Source organism: Emydura macquarii, unplaced genomic scaffold (genome assembly GCF_026122565.2).
Source record: "Emydura macquarii macquarii isolate MOO-44397 ecotype Brisbane River unplaced genomic scaffold, CSIRO-AGI_Emac_v2 contig_2948, whole genome shotgun sequence".
Lineage (NCBI taxonomy): Eukaryota > Metazoa > Chordata > Testudines > Chelidae > Emydura > Emydura macquarii.
This window is the reverse complement of record NW_027133085.1, coordinates 926,430-943,125: the sequence shown is the minus strand read 5'-3', so window position 1 is coordinate 943,125 and position 16,696 is coordinate 926,430. Positions and strand designations below refer to the sequence as shown.

General features: G+C 43.4%; 1 protein-coding gene across 1 annotated transcript in view; it reads left to right on the top strand.

Annotated features, from left to right (window-relative positions):
- The window catches only part of ELP2 (elongator acetyltransferase complex subunit 2), a 106,231-nt gene that overhangs the window by 74,609 nt on the left and 14,926 nt on the right, over positions 1–16,696 (top strand). The window contains exons 15-16 of the mRNA XM_067569913.1: positions 397–492; positions 641–698. Of these exons, the coding sequence (XP_067426014.1) occupies positions 397–492; positions 641–698 (154 nt within the window). The remainder of the gene's footprint in view (positions 1–396; positions 493–640; positions 699–16,696) is intronic.

The window sequence follows — 16,696 nt, the reverse complement described above, 5'->3', positions numbered from 1 at the left end:
ATACTCCTCCAGTGCAAGGGGAGACGGACCTGGCCAATTCTTGTTGGTTTGTGGATGAGTCTGTACTGGCTCAGAGTCTCTGGAAGAGAGAGAGAGACAGACCAAATGCCTCTAATACAGGGAAAAGTCAGGCTCAGAAAGAAAATAATCAGGTGACTAAGTTTTCCATTTCATACTATTTATTCCCCCTGTTCCCAGTTGTACATTAAATAGATACTTGTACTTATATTAAATAACTGGTTCCTAATTTGCATATTAGAATATTACTGGAAATAGATACATCTTCATCTAGATAATTTCTGTTCTAAAACTAACAGGTTCTCTTTACATATATTTAACCAAATTTTCATGACAAGTATTTTCTCTGTGGCTGAATTAAATATTTATTTTGAACAGGAGATATGGCAGCTCAACTGGCTGATGAGGAAGAAAAATTTAATAGTGTTTCCAATCAGTATCATCAGATTTACTTTCAACCCTTGATCCTTACAGGTATGCAACATAAAAAGGTATTTTATATGAATTAGGAGTTGCTTTCATTACTAGAAAGAGGTGTTTTTGGATGTTACTTTGGGACAGAGAAATTAGCTGGTAAAAAAAAATACTAAATTTGAATAAAATGTATAAATATGTCTTGTAGAACCTCCCACAGAAGATCATTTGTTGCAGAATACATTATGGCCTGAAGTTCAAAAGCTGTAAGTCATTTTTTAATATAGAAATAGAAACATTACAAAATGTCTTGGAAGCTCTTGTAACTGATTCATGTGATCTTGTATACAGTATTATTATCCATGTTTATAACACATCCATTACAGTACTATCCAGTGCTGCTCTTCATTCATTTCGTAGTTGTTTTGATGCATTGTGCATGTTCAGTATGTGAAGTATGTAGGCTGTAAGAGACTTTTTAATATGGGTCAGTATACAAGGTGGCATTGTGTAAATAGGATCTGATATACTTTTAAATAAGCTATTTCTGTGAGGCATGGTGGTATGTCTGTAGCATAACAGTCATGTATAGCTCTCTGTCAAGGTCATGTAGGACTTAACGCTTTTGAACCCTCCTATTAAAAAGCCCCCTGTGACCTGTATACTATTAAAACATTGAAATTAAGACCCATCAAGACTAATGGGTTTATATCACCAGCCTATAAAATACTAATGATAGCCAAAAGCAGTGTTCTGAAGCTATAGAAAACCCTTACTGTGTTTCCAGACATAAATGCATTTATGCAAATACAGATCTTTCTCATCCATTGAAGCTTTATTTCTCCAGGATTACATGGCAACAAAGAACACAGCAATTGCAACAAACTTAAATCATAAGAAGTCAGCTTTCACATAATATGGTCATGTCAACTAATACAAACCATTTGGGCAAAAGTAATACACATAATAAATATAAATAAAAATAAATAAAGCATATGTTGGAATTTGTTATTCCTAAAATGCCAAAAATATATATTCCTGGCATTAATAATGTGTTGAAACTTCAGAAAATGACTGGCTTAAAAAAATCCAATCCTAGTGGCATGGGTGAATCCAGTGGGACCACAACACTCTGTGGGGCTTCATTCTGATCAAAGTGAGCCTTATAATCGAGCAAGTCTTACCAAGAGCACCACCTAACTCAGACCAGTTTGTAAGGAAACTGAAATCAAGCAATTGTTTCAAATAAATAAGGCTTACCCCTGCTGCATAGATTTGTATGCACCTGTGTGATGGTCAACTGGAATTCTCAGAACTCTGAGCTGCTGTGTTATCCCTCTGAGCCTCAGCAAGTAGAAGCTTTGCTGCTAAGCTGTGTCACACCAGCGTGTCTGCCTTGCAAGCAAACTCTTCAGGATCCTCTGCCAGTCCAAGTCTTGCCTAGCAGATAGGAATTGGGGTTCACTGATTGTTGATTTCCCCAGAGACATCTTTCTCTGCAGTGCTCAGCTTCTCCTATTGTAGCACGCACAAAACCTTACCAAGTTTGCTGCTCTTTTAAAGAGACAAACCCTCCACTTCAACCAAAACACTGAGTTAGTTTATGTTAAAAATAAAACAGGTTTATTAACAAAAGGACAGGTTTCAGTGAAACCAAATATAAGGAATAAGGATAGAAATATTTACAAAGAAACAAAAATAAAAATATGCATCTAAAACTAAAACTCAACAAACTAGTTTTTTGTTCAAGGTATTTTTCTCACCAGTCTTTCTTCCAGCCAGGCTGATCAGTTTTTTAACCAGAATCATTACAGAGCTCAAAGTGCTCGGTTTCTTTGTCTCCTCAGGTGAAGGATAAAATAGGGGTTCCACTGTCTAGGGCAGACTGAGCTTACGCATTGTTAGCTGAACACATTTTAAGAACATGTACTTCAGGGGCCTTGGAACTTGATTGGGAGTTTACAGTTGGGAAGATCCTGGGAGACTACAACTCCCATGATGCCTTGGGGGAAAAGGAGAGAGACTTTTCCCCTTCCAGAGAGACAGGGAATAGCATGTGGGGGACTCCATTTTTGGTGCTAGGGTGGAGTGCAGCCGAGGCTGGAAGCTGCTGGCTGACTGCTGCTGGCTACTGCTGCTGCTGCCGGAGTCCCAAAGCTGCTGCTAAGAGCCTGCTGGAGCCTGATCGAGCAGGGAGCTTTGGAGGTTGGTGGCATTGCCCAAGCCAGGGCAGGGACTGAGCCTGGAGCTGCCTGAGGTGGGTCTGCAGTGAAGGTAGTGTGAGTGCCCTCCCCTCCCCCCTGTTGTTTGGGGCACGCCCTGTGTAAAGGAAGGGGCACTGCAGAGAGACTTTGACTGGGCCTGAGAAGAGGCAGAGAGAGAGTCCTTTCAAGCAGGGCCAGGACTGCAGACATTTGGTTGGGCCAGCTCCAAATCTCCAGCAGGACAACTGGACTGAACTGGTGCACCGAACCCACAGAGTGCTGTCTTCTTCAGATCTTCAAGCGCGCCCACGCAAGCAAAGGGTTAGGGCTCTGAACTCTTGGGGAGTGTACACTCTGGAGGTGGGGTAAACAGTGGCAGTGTAAATGCAAGTTTAGACAAGTTTCATTTGTTTTCATACTATTTTTATTAATTGATGTATTCAGCTGCCCTGTGGATTTAACATAATAGTGATGTTTAATTTCAGTCTATTATGCCATATTTCTTTAATTTGCTAAGTAAAGTTGTGTTAACTCTAATTTAAGTATATTGGATGTTTAGTTTGCATAAGTGCAATTGTTAAATTAGACCTGTCTCAGATTATTATTATTATTATTATTTATTATTATTATCAGACTAAGTTTAGTCCTGGAAGCTCCCAAGGCCCGGTGTTAAGTGTGTGCAGGGGCCAGGCAGGTGGAGGCACCGCCAAGTTTAAATTCCTTTAAAAGTAAAGGGACTGCAGCAGGGGGGTGGATAGGGGATTCCCACCTATTCTACATCACAGCTGGAATACTCAGGATCTCCTTTGTTGTTAACAGCCTTAGGCGCCCTTGCACACGGGTGAGTGTTGCCGGCTCCTAAGTAACCCAGAAATAGAAGGGGGTTACAAACATAATTCTAGCAAATAATTCTTTGTACACCCCTGTATGTACACCACACAATGATTTTCAGGAACATTGTGTTACCAGTTTGTTTATAATACCTTACATTACACCTTATAGATACAGATTCTGACAACAGTGAGTTTGGGTATGCTGGGCTGGTCAGGCCAGCTGAAACTCATTGCTAGGTACCAGGGAGCCCCTTGTCTTCTGGCACTGGGATGCTCTTATGATCACAATCTGATAGAAGCAGGGTCATTTTTCCTAGTGGTAGTGACTTCAGCTCAGAGTATGCGTCAAGCTCTAGTGACTAATTTACCATAGAACAAATCCACTTAAGATTCTGTTTCAAGATAATTGATGGGATTCCCCGCTCTGGGGAGCCTGTCATCGTGCCAGTGATCTTCCCATGTTCACTTGCCCATCCTAGGAAGGCCCATATGTCACATCAAAAGGTCTTTGGGGTCCTGCTTGTATTGATCTACAGCCTTTTTGTGTCCAAAATGACAAATTCATATTTTTTCTTGTTTTAAAAAGTTCAAGTTCAAGTTTGGCTGTTTACTCTCCCCTGCCTCACGAAGGGCCAGTTAAAAGTCTGGGGGAAAAGTCTAGCTGCATTTCAGTATATCCACCATTTTGGATTCTTATGCAGTAATACAACCTTGACATATTTGTGATCCACATAACTTAAAATCATAACTATTTTATGCGGGGCTCTGGATGGCTTATTTAATAATCTAATTGATTTATCTCTGTTTTTTGAGATATTGAATTTTTTTTAAGAGAATATTTTTTGATAAACAGGCAATGAGATGTAAAATATTCATGGCTTTCAATTTAATTGCATAGCATTAATCTTGAAAGAAGCAGCATGAAATCACATAATATAGATAGCATGTGGCCGTAGCAGCAGGAAAATGTTAGGAATTGCTTTGCTAAAAATAGCTTGCATGGCACCTGCATTTCTGTGCCAAATATTGAAGCTTTAACTCCATCATCAAAATTTGAAAAAATTAATGTTCAATTTTGATAAATATTTAATTGAATATATAACGTTACTATATAGAATCCACTGAAGTGTTTGCATAACCTAATAACTACTATATAAGCAGTGTGACAAATTTTGAGAGCTGATGCCATTTAAAATTTATGCTAATCCTCTTGGAAAATCACAATATGGAATTAGTATGCAGCAGTTTTGTGTAAGTACTATGTACTGAATCATTGCACCACTGGAGCACATTTGTGATTGCAACCAAAATGTTTTCAGAAATGTGTATATGTATATCCTGTATCATATATTTGTAAGTTTCTTGATTGTTCACTTCAGCCCATGTGAACTAATTTAATCAGAGTGATTACTGCAGACTTTGAAAATCACACAATTTTACCTGTGCACAAAAGTTTGTTCATTACACAACAACAGAGCAAAATGACCTGTGTCTGTATACTCTGAATCTGTAGCTCATTATTCTTCCTTTAATTCAGGGAACTGTGAATGCAGTATACTCTTTATTTTTTCTTCTTCCTCATAGTGAGGTTTAGGAGTTTTTGTTTACACAAAGCAATAAGGTCTTGATAATCTTTACCCTTCTAAGCTCCTTCCACAAACCAAGCCTGATTGTAAGAGGGTTTCCCACTCACCACTTGTGTGTCTCCTTGCATTTAGGTCTGGGAACGTAACTCTCACTGCATTGGGTGCTTGCTCTGCAATAGTCTTTCTTTTGGTAACTTGATCTTCTGGCCAGGTCACCATTTAGCCCCCACTCCTTTTGGAATTACAAAGTTCAACAAACAAAAGTTCAACAAATAATTCCTAGACCAAGTCACAGGCGCTTGATCCAGTTTTGTGCCTTCCACATATCTCCCCCATTTAGTTCCTGGGTAGTGGCTGTATACTCTTTCCCTGCAGCCCCCTTCTTTTTTCTTTTTCATAGGCCTGATCTACACTGCCATGCTGGGTCAACGGGAGATATGCAGGCTGCGTACTGGAGGATGCGTATCTCCCGTCGACTTACTTACGCCCCTTTACCATAATGTTTTCACTGCGCTACATCGACGGGAAATGCTCTTCGGTTGATGCAGCGTTCCTCTTTTCTGGAGGGTGGAGTTACTGTGTCGAACGGAGAGCACTTCTGGGATCAATTGAGCAGATCTCAACTGGTTGCTCAGTCGATCCCGCTATGTTGAGCTGTGGAGCCTGACACAGTGGAATCAGTATAGACATACCCATAGTGAAGCAACCTTGACTGGATAGTCTATAGCTGCCACTATCTATAATTCCTAAATACTTCGCTGTTTATATTTTCTCATTCTGCTCTGTGTCTTTCAGGCAATATAACAATGTCTTTGTAACATTACCCCATATGCCTGATATTTTTTACTAAATAATGTACATAATGTAACATTTTAACTCAGACGGCATGTGGAGATCTAACATTATGTGCTATAGCTTGCCTACTGAATTCCCAACAATCCTCATATATTTGTTTTAGTACTTTCACTATTGCAACTCCTATTAACTTTGGCCCAGAAAGAGGTCCAGTAGTTTCATTTTTAGTGTAATTGGCAGTTCACTAGAAGCTATCTGTAGCATGCATATGGGTGTTGTAAGAAGTGCACCACATACAGCTACTAGTGCTTGTATTAAATCTAATTTTTTAAGTTCTGATTTTGATGCTGATGCAAAAGCTTGGTGGCCATAGTAAAAAACTAGAGAGCCACCTCCGACTACTGGGAGTGGGGGAGAGTGTCTGTTGGCCTTGCCCAGGCCCCTGCCCCAGCCTCCACCAAGAGAGAAGGGGCCGGTGTCACAGGGGAAGCCTGTGTTGGGACCCCCTGGTTGGCTCAGGCAATCCCTGGAGCAAAGAACAAGATCTCCGAAGACCCGATCACCCTGGGTGGAGGAGTCGATTTGGCGCTGCTCCACCTAGAAGTCGCTCCAGGTCACTGTCGCCGGAGCACCCCACATCGGTGGTGCACGGAGCAAGGTCGCCTTCCCAGCCCTGGTCATGATCCCCAGCACTGGGTGAAGTTCACACCAGGAGGCAGTGCCGGTTGGGGTCACCTTCAGGTGGTCGCTCCCCAGAGGAAAGTCTGCACTGCTCCTGCTCCTTGGCACCAAGGAATTCGCCCACACTGATGCGGCGCAGAACCTGGTCGCTGGAGGCTGACTCAGCACTGAGAGGGAAGCGGTGCCGTAAGTCATCGGTGCCCAGGTGATGCTCCGGGAGCACAGCACCGGCGCCGGGTATCATAATCATCGTGATTGAGGATGCCAATAGGCCATTCTCCTGAGCTCTGGAACATCCACAGATTGGATCACTGCTTCCCTGCCGCTCAGCACCATGCAGCGGGAACCTCTGAGGCAGCCCCACCATGGTCGTCAGACAGTGAGTCGGGGTCCTCCCAAGAGGACGACCACTGGGTGAGCCGCCACCAACAAAAGGTGCCCTGGGATGGCCTCAGTGGCAGTGGCCTCCACAATGGCCATATTAGGGACCCTGTGGGTTTCCGGTCGGACCAGGTCCGTAGTCATTAGGTCGTCTGGGGTGCAATCCACCGGGTGTAGACAAGGACCATCGTTCGGTTTCTGATGACGAGTCAGACGCCTAGGAAGGGACTTCTGTTGGGGCCTCTTGTCAGCGGGCAGTGATGCCACCACCCGTGCCCCTCCAGTCCTCCTCCTCTTCCTCGGATGCAGCAGTTAACCAGGGGTACTCAGCATCCATGGATGATTTCAGGTGCATCAGGAACTCCTCAAAAGGGTGGCTTCCAACTTGGGGTTGGAGGCAGAGGAGATAAAATAGGCATCAGACAGCCTCTTTAATGTCCTGGCAGTGGCCGCCCCAGCCCGGGATGCCCTCCCTGGGCATGAGGGGGTATTGAAAATAGTAAAAGCCCTGTGGCAGACCTCTTCATCAGTGGCCCCAACCTCTAAGGTGGCCGAGAAAAAATACTACATCCTGGCAAAAGGGTTTGAGTACCTCTTCGCCCACCCTATCCCTGGTACCCTAGTGGTAGTGGCCAACCAGTGGGACAGGCAGGGACAGCACGGCTCCACACCAAAAAACAAGGATAGCAAGAAGCTTGACATATTCGGGAGAAAAATGTATTCAACGGCAAGCCTGCAGTCTTGAATTGCCAATCAGCAGGCTCTCCTGTGCAGGTACAGTTTCAATCTCTGGAACTTGCTAAAGCACTTTGCGGATGCTTTGCTCCAGGACTAGGCGCTGAACTTCAGTACCATCCTGGAGGAGGATATCACGATAGCCAGAGTGGTGTCACAGGCGTCTTCGGATGCAGCAGACTCAGTGGGCAGAGCCATCTGCATGCACAGGTGCTCGTGACTGCAATCCTCGGGGCTGTCCCAGGAGGTCCAACAGTCCCCTTTGACAGGTCGGCCTTGTTCTCAGACCAGATGGATGTGAAGTTGCATGGTCTAAAAGACTTGAGTGTCACACTCTGCTCCTTGGGTCTTTATATGCCTCAGACCTCTAGGCATGAGTTCCATCCTCAGGGCCAGCAACAGCAGAGGTACCAGCCTCAGCAATTCACACTCTACAGGAAGAGGGATAGAAATATAGACGTCAACCAGTGCTGTCCTTCTCAGCCCCCCAGCAAGGGTCGTCTAGGCGATCTGGCAATCAAGGGAGACAGCTTTGAAGGTGCACCTGAGGATGGCGTACCAGTCTGTTCCCCGGATCCCTCCCATCCCTTCTTGAACAGCCTAGCTCCCTTCCTGCCTGAATAGACCAAGGTCACTTTGGATCGCTGGGTCCTTGGCATACTTTTGGTAGAATATCCCCTCCAGTTTGCTTCTACCCCTCCCAAAAACCCTCCTTCTCTGTCCCTCTGCAGGGACCCCTCTCACGAGCAACTCCTCATTCAAGAGGTAGAGACAATTCTCAGTCTGGGGACTGTAAAGAGGGTTCCACTGGACTTGAGGGGAAAAGGGTTTTACTCAAGATACTTCCTCATCCCCAAAGCGAAAAGAGGTCTAAGGCCTATTCTAGATCTGCATTATCTCAACAAATTTCTCAAGAAGTTAAAATTTTGCATGGTCTCCCTTGCCTCCATCATCCCCTCCCTGGATCCAGGAGACTGGTATGCCACCCTCATCCTAAAGGACGCATACTTCCACATTTCTGTCTTCCCCAACCACAGGCATTTCCTCCATTTTGTGGTAGCTGATTCCCACTACCAGTTTGCAGAGCTGTCCTTTGGCCCCGAGGGAGTTTAAGAAATGTATGGCGGTGGTGGCAGCGCACCTGAGGTACAGAAGGATCCACATTTTCCCTTAACTGGACCACTGTCTAATGAGGGGCAGGTCCAGGGCTTAGGTCCACAGCAGTGTAGATCTGACACATGCCACTTGCTGCCGGCTGGGCCTGCTAATAAACGAGCAGAAGTGCACATTAACCGTGGTGCAGCGAATAGAGTTCATCGAGGTGGTCCTGGATGCTTCCCAAGCCAGAGCTTTCCTATCCCAGCTACGCTTGAAGGCGATGTCAGCCATCATTGCTCACCTGCATCTCTGCCTGATAACAGCCAGGCACTGTCTGCAGCTGTTAAGTCACATGGTGGCTTGCACATACGTGGTGAGGCTGGCTTGCTTAAGACTCAGACCACTTCAGTTGTGGTTAGCCTTGGTTTATGCCCTGATCAGACATTCCCTGGATCAGGTGGCCATAGTTCCCCCTCACATCCTGACCACAGTAGACTAGTGGCGGAGCCCCCGGGTAATGTTGAGGGGTGTACCATTCGAAGAGCTAGTCCCCTCGATTACCCTGGTAGCAGATGCCTTGGACTTAGGGTGAGGGGCCCATATCAGCTCCAACCTTGGCACACAAGGGGTCTGGTCGAGGGAGGACAGGTGCATGCATATCAATGATAGACTGTTACAGGCTATTCGACTAGCATGTGGAGTGTCCCTCCACCTTACTGCGGGCATGGTGGTGCAGATGCTGACAGACAATACAGCAGCCATGTATTGCATCAACAGACGGGGGGAGCCCACTCCTCAGCCCTCTCTAAGGAGACCATCTGTGGGACCTGGTGGTAAGGCACAATTTTCACATAATAGCCTTTCACCTCCTGGGAGTGAGGAACGACAAGGCAGACCACCTCAGCAGTTCGTTCTTACTCCGCCACGACTGGTCACTGCATCCAAAGGTGGTCTCTATGATTTTCCAATGGTGGGGCTGTCCCCAGGTGGACCTGTTCATGTCAGCATGGAACAAGAAATGCCAGCAGTTCTGCTCCCTCTGTGATCTGGAGGCTGGGTCGCTCTCTGACGCCTTCCTGCTGTAGTGGTCAGGGAGCCTCATGTATGCGTTCCCACCCATTCCTCTCCTTTACAAAGTCCTGCTGAAAATCAAGAGGGACAAAGCAAACGTTATCTTAGTTGTGCTGGCCTGGCCATGCCAGCACTGGTTCAACATGCTGTTGGACCTATCGATTGCTCTCCCATGGAGCTTCCGAGATGGCACGATCTCCTGTCCCAGGATCGCGGTCACTTGCTGCAACCGGACCTGGACTCCCTGCATCTTACAGCATGGAGACTCCGTGGCTGAGCACAAATGGGTGGGCAAATTCTGCTGGGTAGCAGAAAACCTTCCACACAGGTCATATATTGTGCTAAATGAAAGCAATTTACCTGTTGGGCTGAGTCCCAGAGGATCTCACCAGTGTTGTCCCCAGTACAGGCAATCCTGGAGTACTTGTTTCAACTAAAACTTCCGCGACCAGCTGTGGCCTCCCTGAAGGTCCACCTAGAGGCTATATCAACATTCCACCAGCCTTTGGAAGGGAGATCAGTTTTCTCCTATCCCATGACGATTAGGTTGCTGAAGGGGGTGGAGGGGCTCTATCCGCAGGTCTGTGACCCGGTGCCTCCCTGGAATCTCAACCTGGTCCTCTCGCGGCTCACAGGACCCCCCTTTGAGCCCATGGCTATATGCACTTCACTGCTGTTGTCATGGAAGGTGGCCTTCCTGGTGACCATTACCTCGGCAAGGAGGGTCTCTGAGATTAGGGCGCTAATCTCGGAGCCCCCTTAAACTGTGTTTTATAAAGACAAGGTTCAGTTGAGGCCACACCCAGCCTTCCTAAGGTGGTTTCCCAATTCCCATTATAACCAAGACATTATTCTCCCCGTGTTTTTTCCCAAACCACATGGTTTGGAGATGGCACACGCTAGATGTTAGATGGGAGTTAGCATTCTACATTGAGCGCACAAGACCATTCTGGAGATCTATACAACTCTTTGTCGCAGTGGCTGATCGGATGAAAGGCTTACCTGTTTCCGCCCAGCGCATCTCATCATGGATAACTTCCTGCATGAAGTTCTGCTATGAGCATGAGAAGGTGCTGCTTCCGGGGATGATTACAGCCCACTCAACCAGAGCTCAAGCTTCATCTACGAACTTCCTAGTGAGAGTGCCTGAGCAAGACATCTGCAGGGCTGCCACCTGGTCACCTGTGCACACCTTCATGTCCCACTACACCATTGTCCAGCAGGTGCGGGACGATGCGGGCTTCGGCAGAGCGGTGCTGCAGGCAGCTCATCCGTAACTCCGGCCCACCTGCAAGGTATTGCTTGTGAGTCACCTACAATGGAATGGACATGAGCAAGCAGTCGAAGAAGAAAAGACGGTTATTTATCTTGTAGCTGTTCTTCGAGATGTGTTGCTCATGTCCATTCCATGATCCACCTCCAGACCCCGCTGCCGGAGTTGCAGCAAGAAGGAATTTAGGGGGCATAGAGCCAGCAGCACCTCATATACCGCGGCATGTGCTCAGGGTTCCAGGGGGCACCAAAGCCGGCCCTACGGATACTGCTAAAGGGAAAAAGTTCCGGTAACCGTGCACGAGGGCACGCACACACCTACAATGGAATGGACATGAGCAACACATCTCGAAGAACAACAGTTACAAAGTAAGTAACCATCTTTTTTCTATTTTGTACAGTAAGCATTCACTCCATAGCATGTCATACACTTGTTCAGTATCTAGAAAGACGGCTATCATGAAAGCTTTGTTTCTCACCTTTTTTATTTCAGTTTCCAGTTTGATAATATGGTTGATGGTGCATCTTCCTCTCCTGAAACCACTCTGCAGTTATCTGTAATGCCATTGGTTTCCAAATAGGCGGCTAATCTTTCATTCATCATTCTCTCCATAATTTTACCCAGACAGGACATAAGGGCAGTTCTATAGGCATCCACTTTGTTGATAGTTTGCCTAGTTTTCTTATTGGAATTACTACTGCATGTTTCCACCCTACTGGTATCACGCCTCATTCCCATATAGTATTATATAATTCCAAAAGAACCCTTCAGCTGCTTTTAGGATGATACCTAAACATTATATTGCATATTTTATCTTTTCCTGGGGATATAATTTTCCTTATATCAATAGCTTTTTCTAGTTCTTGCATGTAAAACCTTTCATTCTATAGTAGCTTCATGTTTTCCCCAACTACATTATAGTTCTTTAATGAATTATCTTTTAATCTGGTGGCAAACTACACTTCGATTTTCATCATTACTCACTCTTCAAAGTTTCTGCTAAAACTTTTGCTTTCTCATTATCAGAACTTCTAACTATTTTGTCAGTTCCAGTAAGACCTGGAATGTAACTTCTCTTATCCTGAATTCCATTAATTCGTTCAGATTTGCCTGTATATTTCTGATGCTTTGATATCTTTATTTAACCTCCCATAATACTTCTTCCAACTCTTTCTTTGATTTTGTTACAACACTTCGTGCTATCGCCTTAGTTCTTTTATATTTCCTTAGATCTTCACTATTCATTGTAAATTTTTGCTTTCTTATAAGCTTTATTCTTTTGCACTTCTCATTCCACCATGGAAGTGAGTTTTTAGTTTTGGGGTACTTTAATACCTTAAATATAGCTAAAGTAGCTGGTGCTATTATTCTCTTTATTACATAGTCATTGAAATTCTCTGTCATCACTCACACAGTGATCATTCACAAATTCACTGTTTACTTGTAATTTACTTGTAAGTAGCTCCAAGTTAGCTTTCTTAAAATTCTAGGTGAGTAATTTTCCATTACCTTCAACCTTACCTTGTCCTTGAAAAGTAATAAGCATGGGAAATGATTACTCCCCATTTCTTCTTTTATATATATTTCCCAGTTGCATTTGCTTGCAATAGTTGCTGTTATAATTCCCAGGTCTAAGCAAGAAAACCTACCATCTGGTGCATTGAATGTAATTGGGTGCCAGCATTTAAAAACTAGATTGTTTTTGTCTATTAATCTTTCTAGGCATGTGCCATTGCTATCAGTTGTCTTACTTCCCCATAACTTATTATGACTATTATTACATCACCTCATATAATATATGGTCTTTTAGCATTCTTCACTGTTCTTGAGATTGAGTCTCATTACAGTTTCTACATAAGATATGTTATCAACAATTTTCATCTTTTGTATCTTTAACTTGTCTTGCTTCAGTATGTCCTCTGTATGCCCAACTGTGACTCCCACCACAGTCACTGTAATGACCTCCACCCCTTTTATATAGTTTTCATAGGAATGTTCACCCCCCGCATTTACTGCATCTCATTTGCTCTCTACAAACATTTGCTACATACACTTACCATTGGAAATTACAACACCTTAGGGGAGGTGGGATTTATGAGCTTGATTCTAAATATCTAATACCCTAGTATTACTTCCTTAGGAATAGTCCCTCCTTTAAATTTAATCAGAGCAGCTGTTGATGGTTTCTTTTCTCCTCCTCTCTTACTAATTAGCCATTTACTTACTAACACTGTATCTTATCTTGTACTTTTTGTTATCTTCTCACTGGTTAATTCCAGTGGTATCCCATGTGTTACCAACCCTCCGCTCCCTTATTTCTGTCAAATACTTCGGTAGCTGGCAAGTTATTTTAACTTTTCTTAAAGTTTTTGATTTTAGCAATTTAGCAGCCTGCTCTTTATTTTTACATTCAACTAAAAGATTCCCTATCTTGCAACCTTCTGGCTCTTACTATATGTTTTTTTTAATCCACTCAGCTACTTTCACAGGATTAACATCACCTATTCTTATTTCCATGGCTAGTGATGATAACATTGTGGCTTATTTCTTTTCTCAGCTTTGTTTTTTGCTTATGTCATCACCTGAGCCTGCTTCTCCCCCCCCCTTGCCCCCCCATACTTTGTGTTTTCTCTCTCTCTCTCTACTAAGCTCATCTTCATTTTCCAGAGTGACTTCTTTTGGGATCAGAAAATCTTCTTTCTGTTAGAAACGTTCTCTCTTTATACTAACAAGTCTGCTCCTGTCCAGCTGGTCTTCATGATCAGTTAAGCCTCTCTCTCCGTTCAGATGCAGCTGCTTAACATAACTGGCCTCTCAGGCCCACATTAACCAATTCAGGACCTCTGTGAGGTACACATCTCATCACACCCCACCCATTTCAGATGCTACCCACAGTAGATTGATTATGTTTGAACATATGCATGCTTTTTTTGCTCTGCTGGCCTCCTTGGACGTGGCTCCTTCTTCACTGGGAAGAAATAAGTTGTGTTTAAACATCAAGCGTTCATGGCCCAAAAGGAATTAATCAGTCGTAATGTAGTTAATAGTAGTGATATTTGATCATTGGAAGCAAACTGGAAAGAGTTTATTGTTTCAGCCTCACTACAAATTTAGATGTTATTTACAGGATGTTATTTGCAACTATGACAGCTAGAAACTTCCTTTAAAATGAAAGCTTAGATTTTGGCGCACAAGATGACATCGTGGAGAGATGCCAGAATGCCATACTGAGTACACCCAGCCTCATCTCCCACCACTCTCAATTCAGTCCCTCCAGCTAAGTGTCTGTAGAACAGGTTTTCCTTAGCTTTTCAAAAGTAAGAACTGCATCTGGAACTTCCCGGAGAGTTGGTGGCTGCATCTGCTTGGATGTACATTTGCAAACTTAATCATGTCTTATGATTGATTAAAAAAACGAATGTTTTTATTTCCGTGGCAGTTCTGTCATAATACCTACTTTAAAGCATGTTATCCACCTTATTGTATAAGGAATGCCACTGAAATATCCCAGTGCTCAAAGTTTGGACAGTTTTAGGGAAACAAATTGCCCATTTACCAGGAAAAGTACTAAAACAAAATCATTCTTTTTCTTCAAAGGAGAAAAATGAAAGCATGTTATTAAACATCTAAGTGTCCAGAGTAACGGGATTTTGGGATATGCCTCATTTGCATGGACACACAGTCATATTAATGCTAGGGAGACAAGGGTGAGTGACATTTTGGGGCTGTGCAGGCTACACTTTATATGCCTTTACTATAGGGTATAGAAGGACAAATTTGCCAGCTTTTTCTCTTTAATTTGTATTATTATCAAATGAGACTTCATCTTAACAAACATTTTTGATCATCTGAATTTTACATTGAGTAAAACAGCAGCTACTAATTAGGCAGCTTATGCTTATATCCTGACTGAGGCCTCTTATCAGTAGTATAATACAAATAATAAAAAATATCTTATAGAAAGAAATGAAGGATTAAAGTAATATGTACACTAACAAGATTATCAGTAATAAAGAAATGTAGATGAGAGCAGAACCCTACAAACAAAGAATGTAGGCCGTACTTAGAAAATGGGGGACTCTATCCTATGAAGCAGTGGCTCGTTAAAAGATGTAAAAGTCAAGATGTATAATCAGCTGAACATGAGCTCCCAGTGCAGCACTGTGGTCAAAAGAGCTCATATAATGCTTGTGTGTATATCGAGTAGGAGTGGAGAGGATATTTTACCTCTGTATTTTGCACTGGTAAGACTGCTACTAGAGTTCTGAGTCCAGTTCTGATGTCCACAATTCAAGAAGGATGTTGACAAACTGGAGAGGATTCAGAAAAGAACTACGAGAATGATTAAAGGTTTGGAAAACATACATTTTGATGAAAGAATCAAGGAATACCATCTATTTGCCTTATCAGGAAGAAGGTAAAGAGGTGACTTGATAGTCTGTCTATAAGTATCTACATGGGGAACGGAAATCTGATAATACAGGGCTCTTCAATCTAGCAAGCAAAGTTATAACAAGATCCAGTGGCTGGGAATTGAAACTAGACAATTACAGATTAGAAATAAGGTGCAGATTTTTAACAGTGAGGGTAAATAGCCATTGGAATAATTTACTAAAAGTTGTGGTGGCTTTAAACAGCTGCTCCCTCCTGAATGTTCGTTCCTCTTGATACACAGATAAAGAAATGGGGTAAAGCTTTTAAAAGGGTTCAGGGTGCAGATTTTTAAAGGTAGGTATTTAGGCACTGCAATGCCTAAGTCTCATTTTCCAAACAGATGGGATGTTGGCTCCTAAGTGCCTAACTCCCTTTTAAAAATACGATTTAGGCTTCTAAGTCAAGAATTTTACTACTAAGCACAGTAATACCTAAATACCTTTAATAATCTGAGCTAAGGTGACATAAGAACTACGTTACATTGAAAGTTGATGCGACTTAGGTTGCTAAGTCGCTTTTGAAAATTTTACCCTTGGTCCTTATCCCTAGGAACTAAGAAAATAAATTAATAAACTTAGTTAAATTCATAAACAAAATAAATTTTCTCCCAGGATTATTTATTCAACTTCTTTGTTCATGTGTTTAAACCAGTTAATTTCTCTGTATGTGGATTTGTGTTTCTTTAGAGCGATTTGCTGTCGATTATATTTAAGTTAAATAATTGTATATTCAAATTAGGGCTGTCAAACAGGTAAAGAAATGAATAGCAGTTTTAATTGCACTGTTAAACAATAATAGAATATCATTAATTTAAATATTTTTGGTGTTGCGGGGGGGAGTGTGTGTGAGTGAGAGAGAGAGAGAAACGCTGTCTCTTTAAGCAAAGCACTCAGGAGCCTGAACACTTTTTCAGGCAGCAGCACTCACTCCTGATCCCCTGTTCCCTGACCCCAGCTCAGTAGCAGCAGGGTACACGGGCGGGAGGAGGGGGGACACCCTGACACCATCCTACTCTGCACAGCAGATGGGAGGCAGGCTCCTGGTCTGAAGTAGCTTGGTCAGGGCTGGCTCCATAGCAGGAAGGGCAGCAGAGAGAAGGAGGTAGGAGCAGCAGTGGAGCAGGGCGGCGGGAGGAGTGGCATTCCTGAGCATAGCGGCTTGGTGTGTGATTAG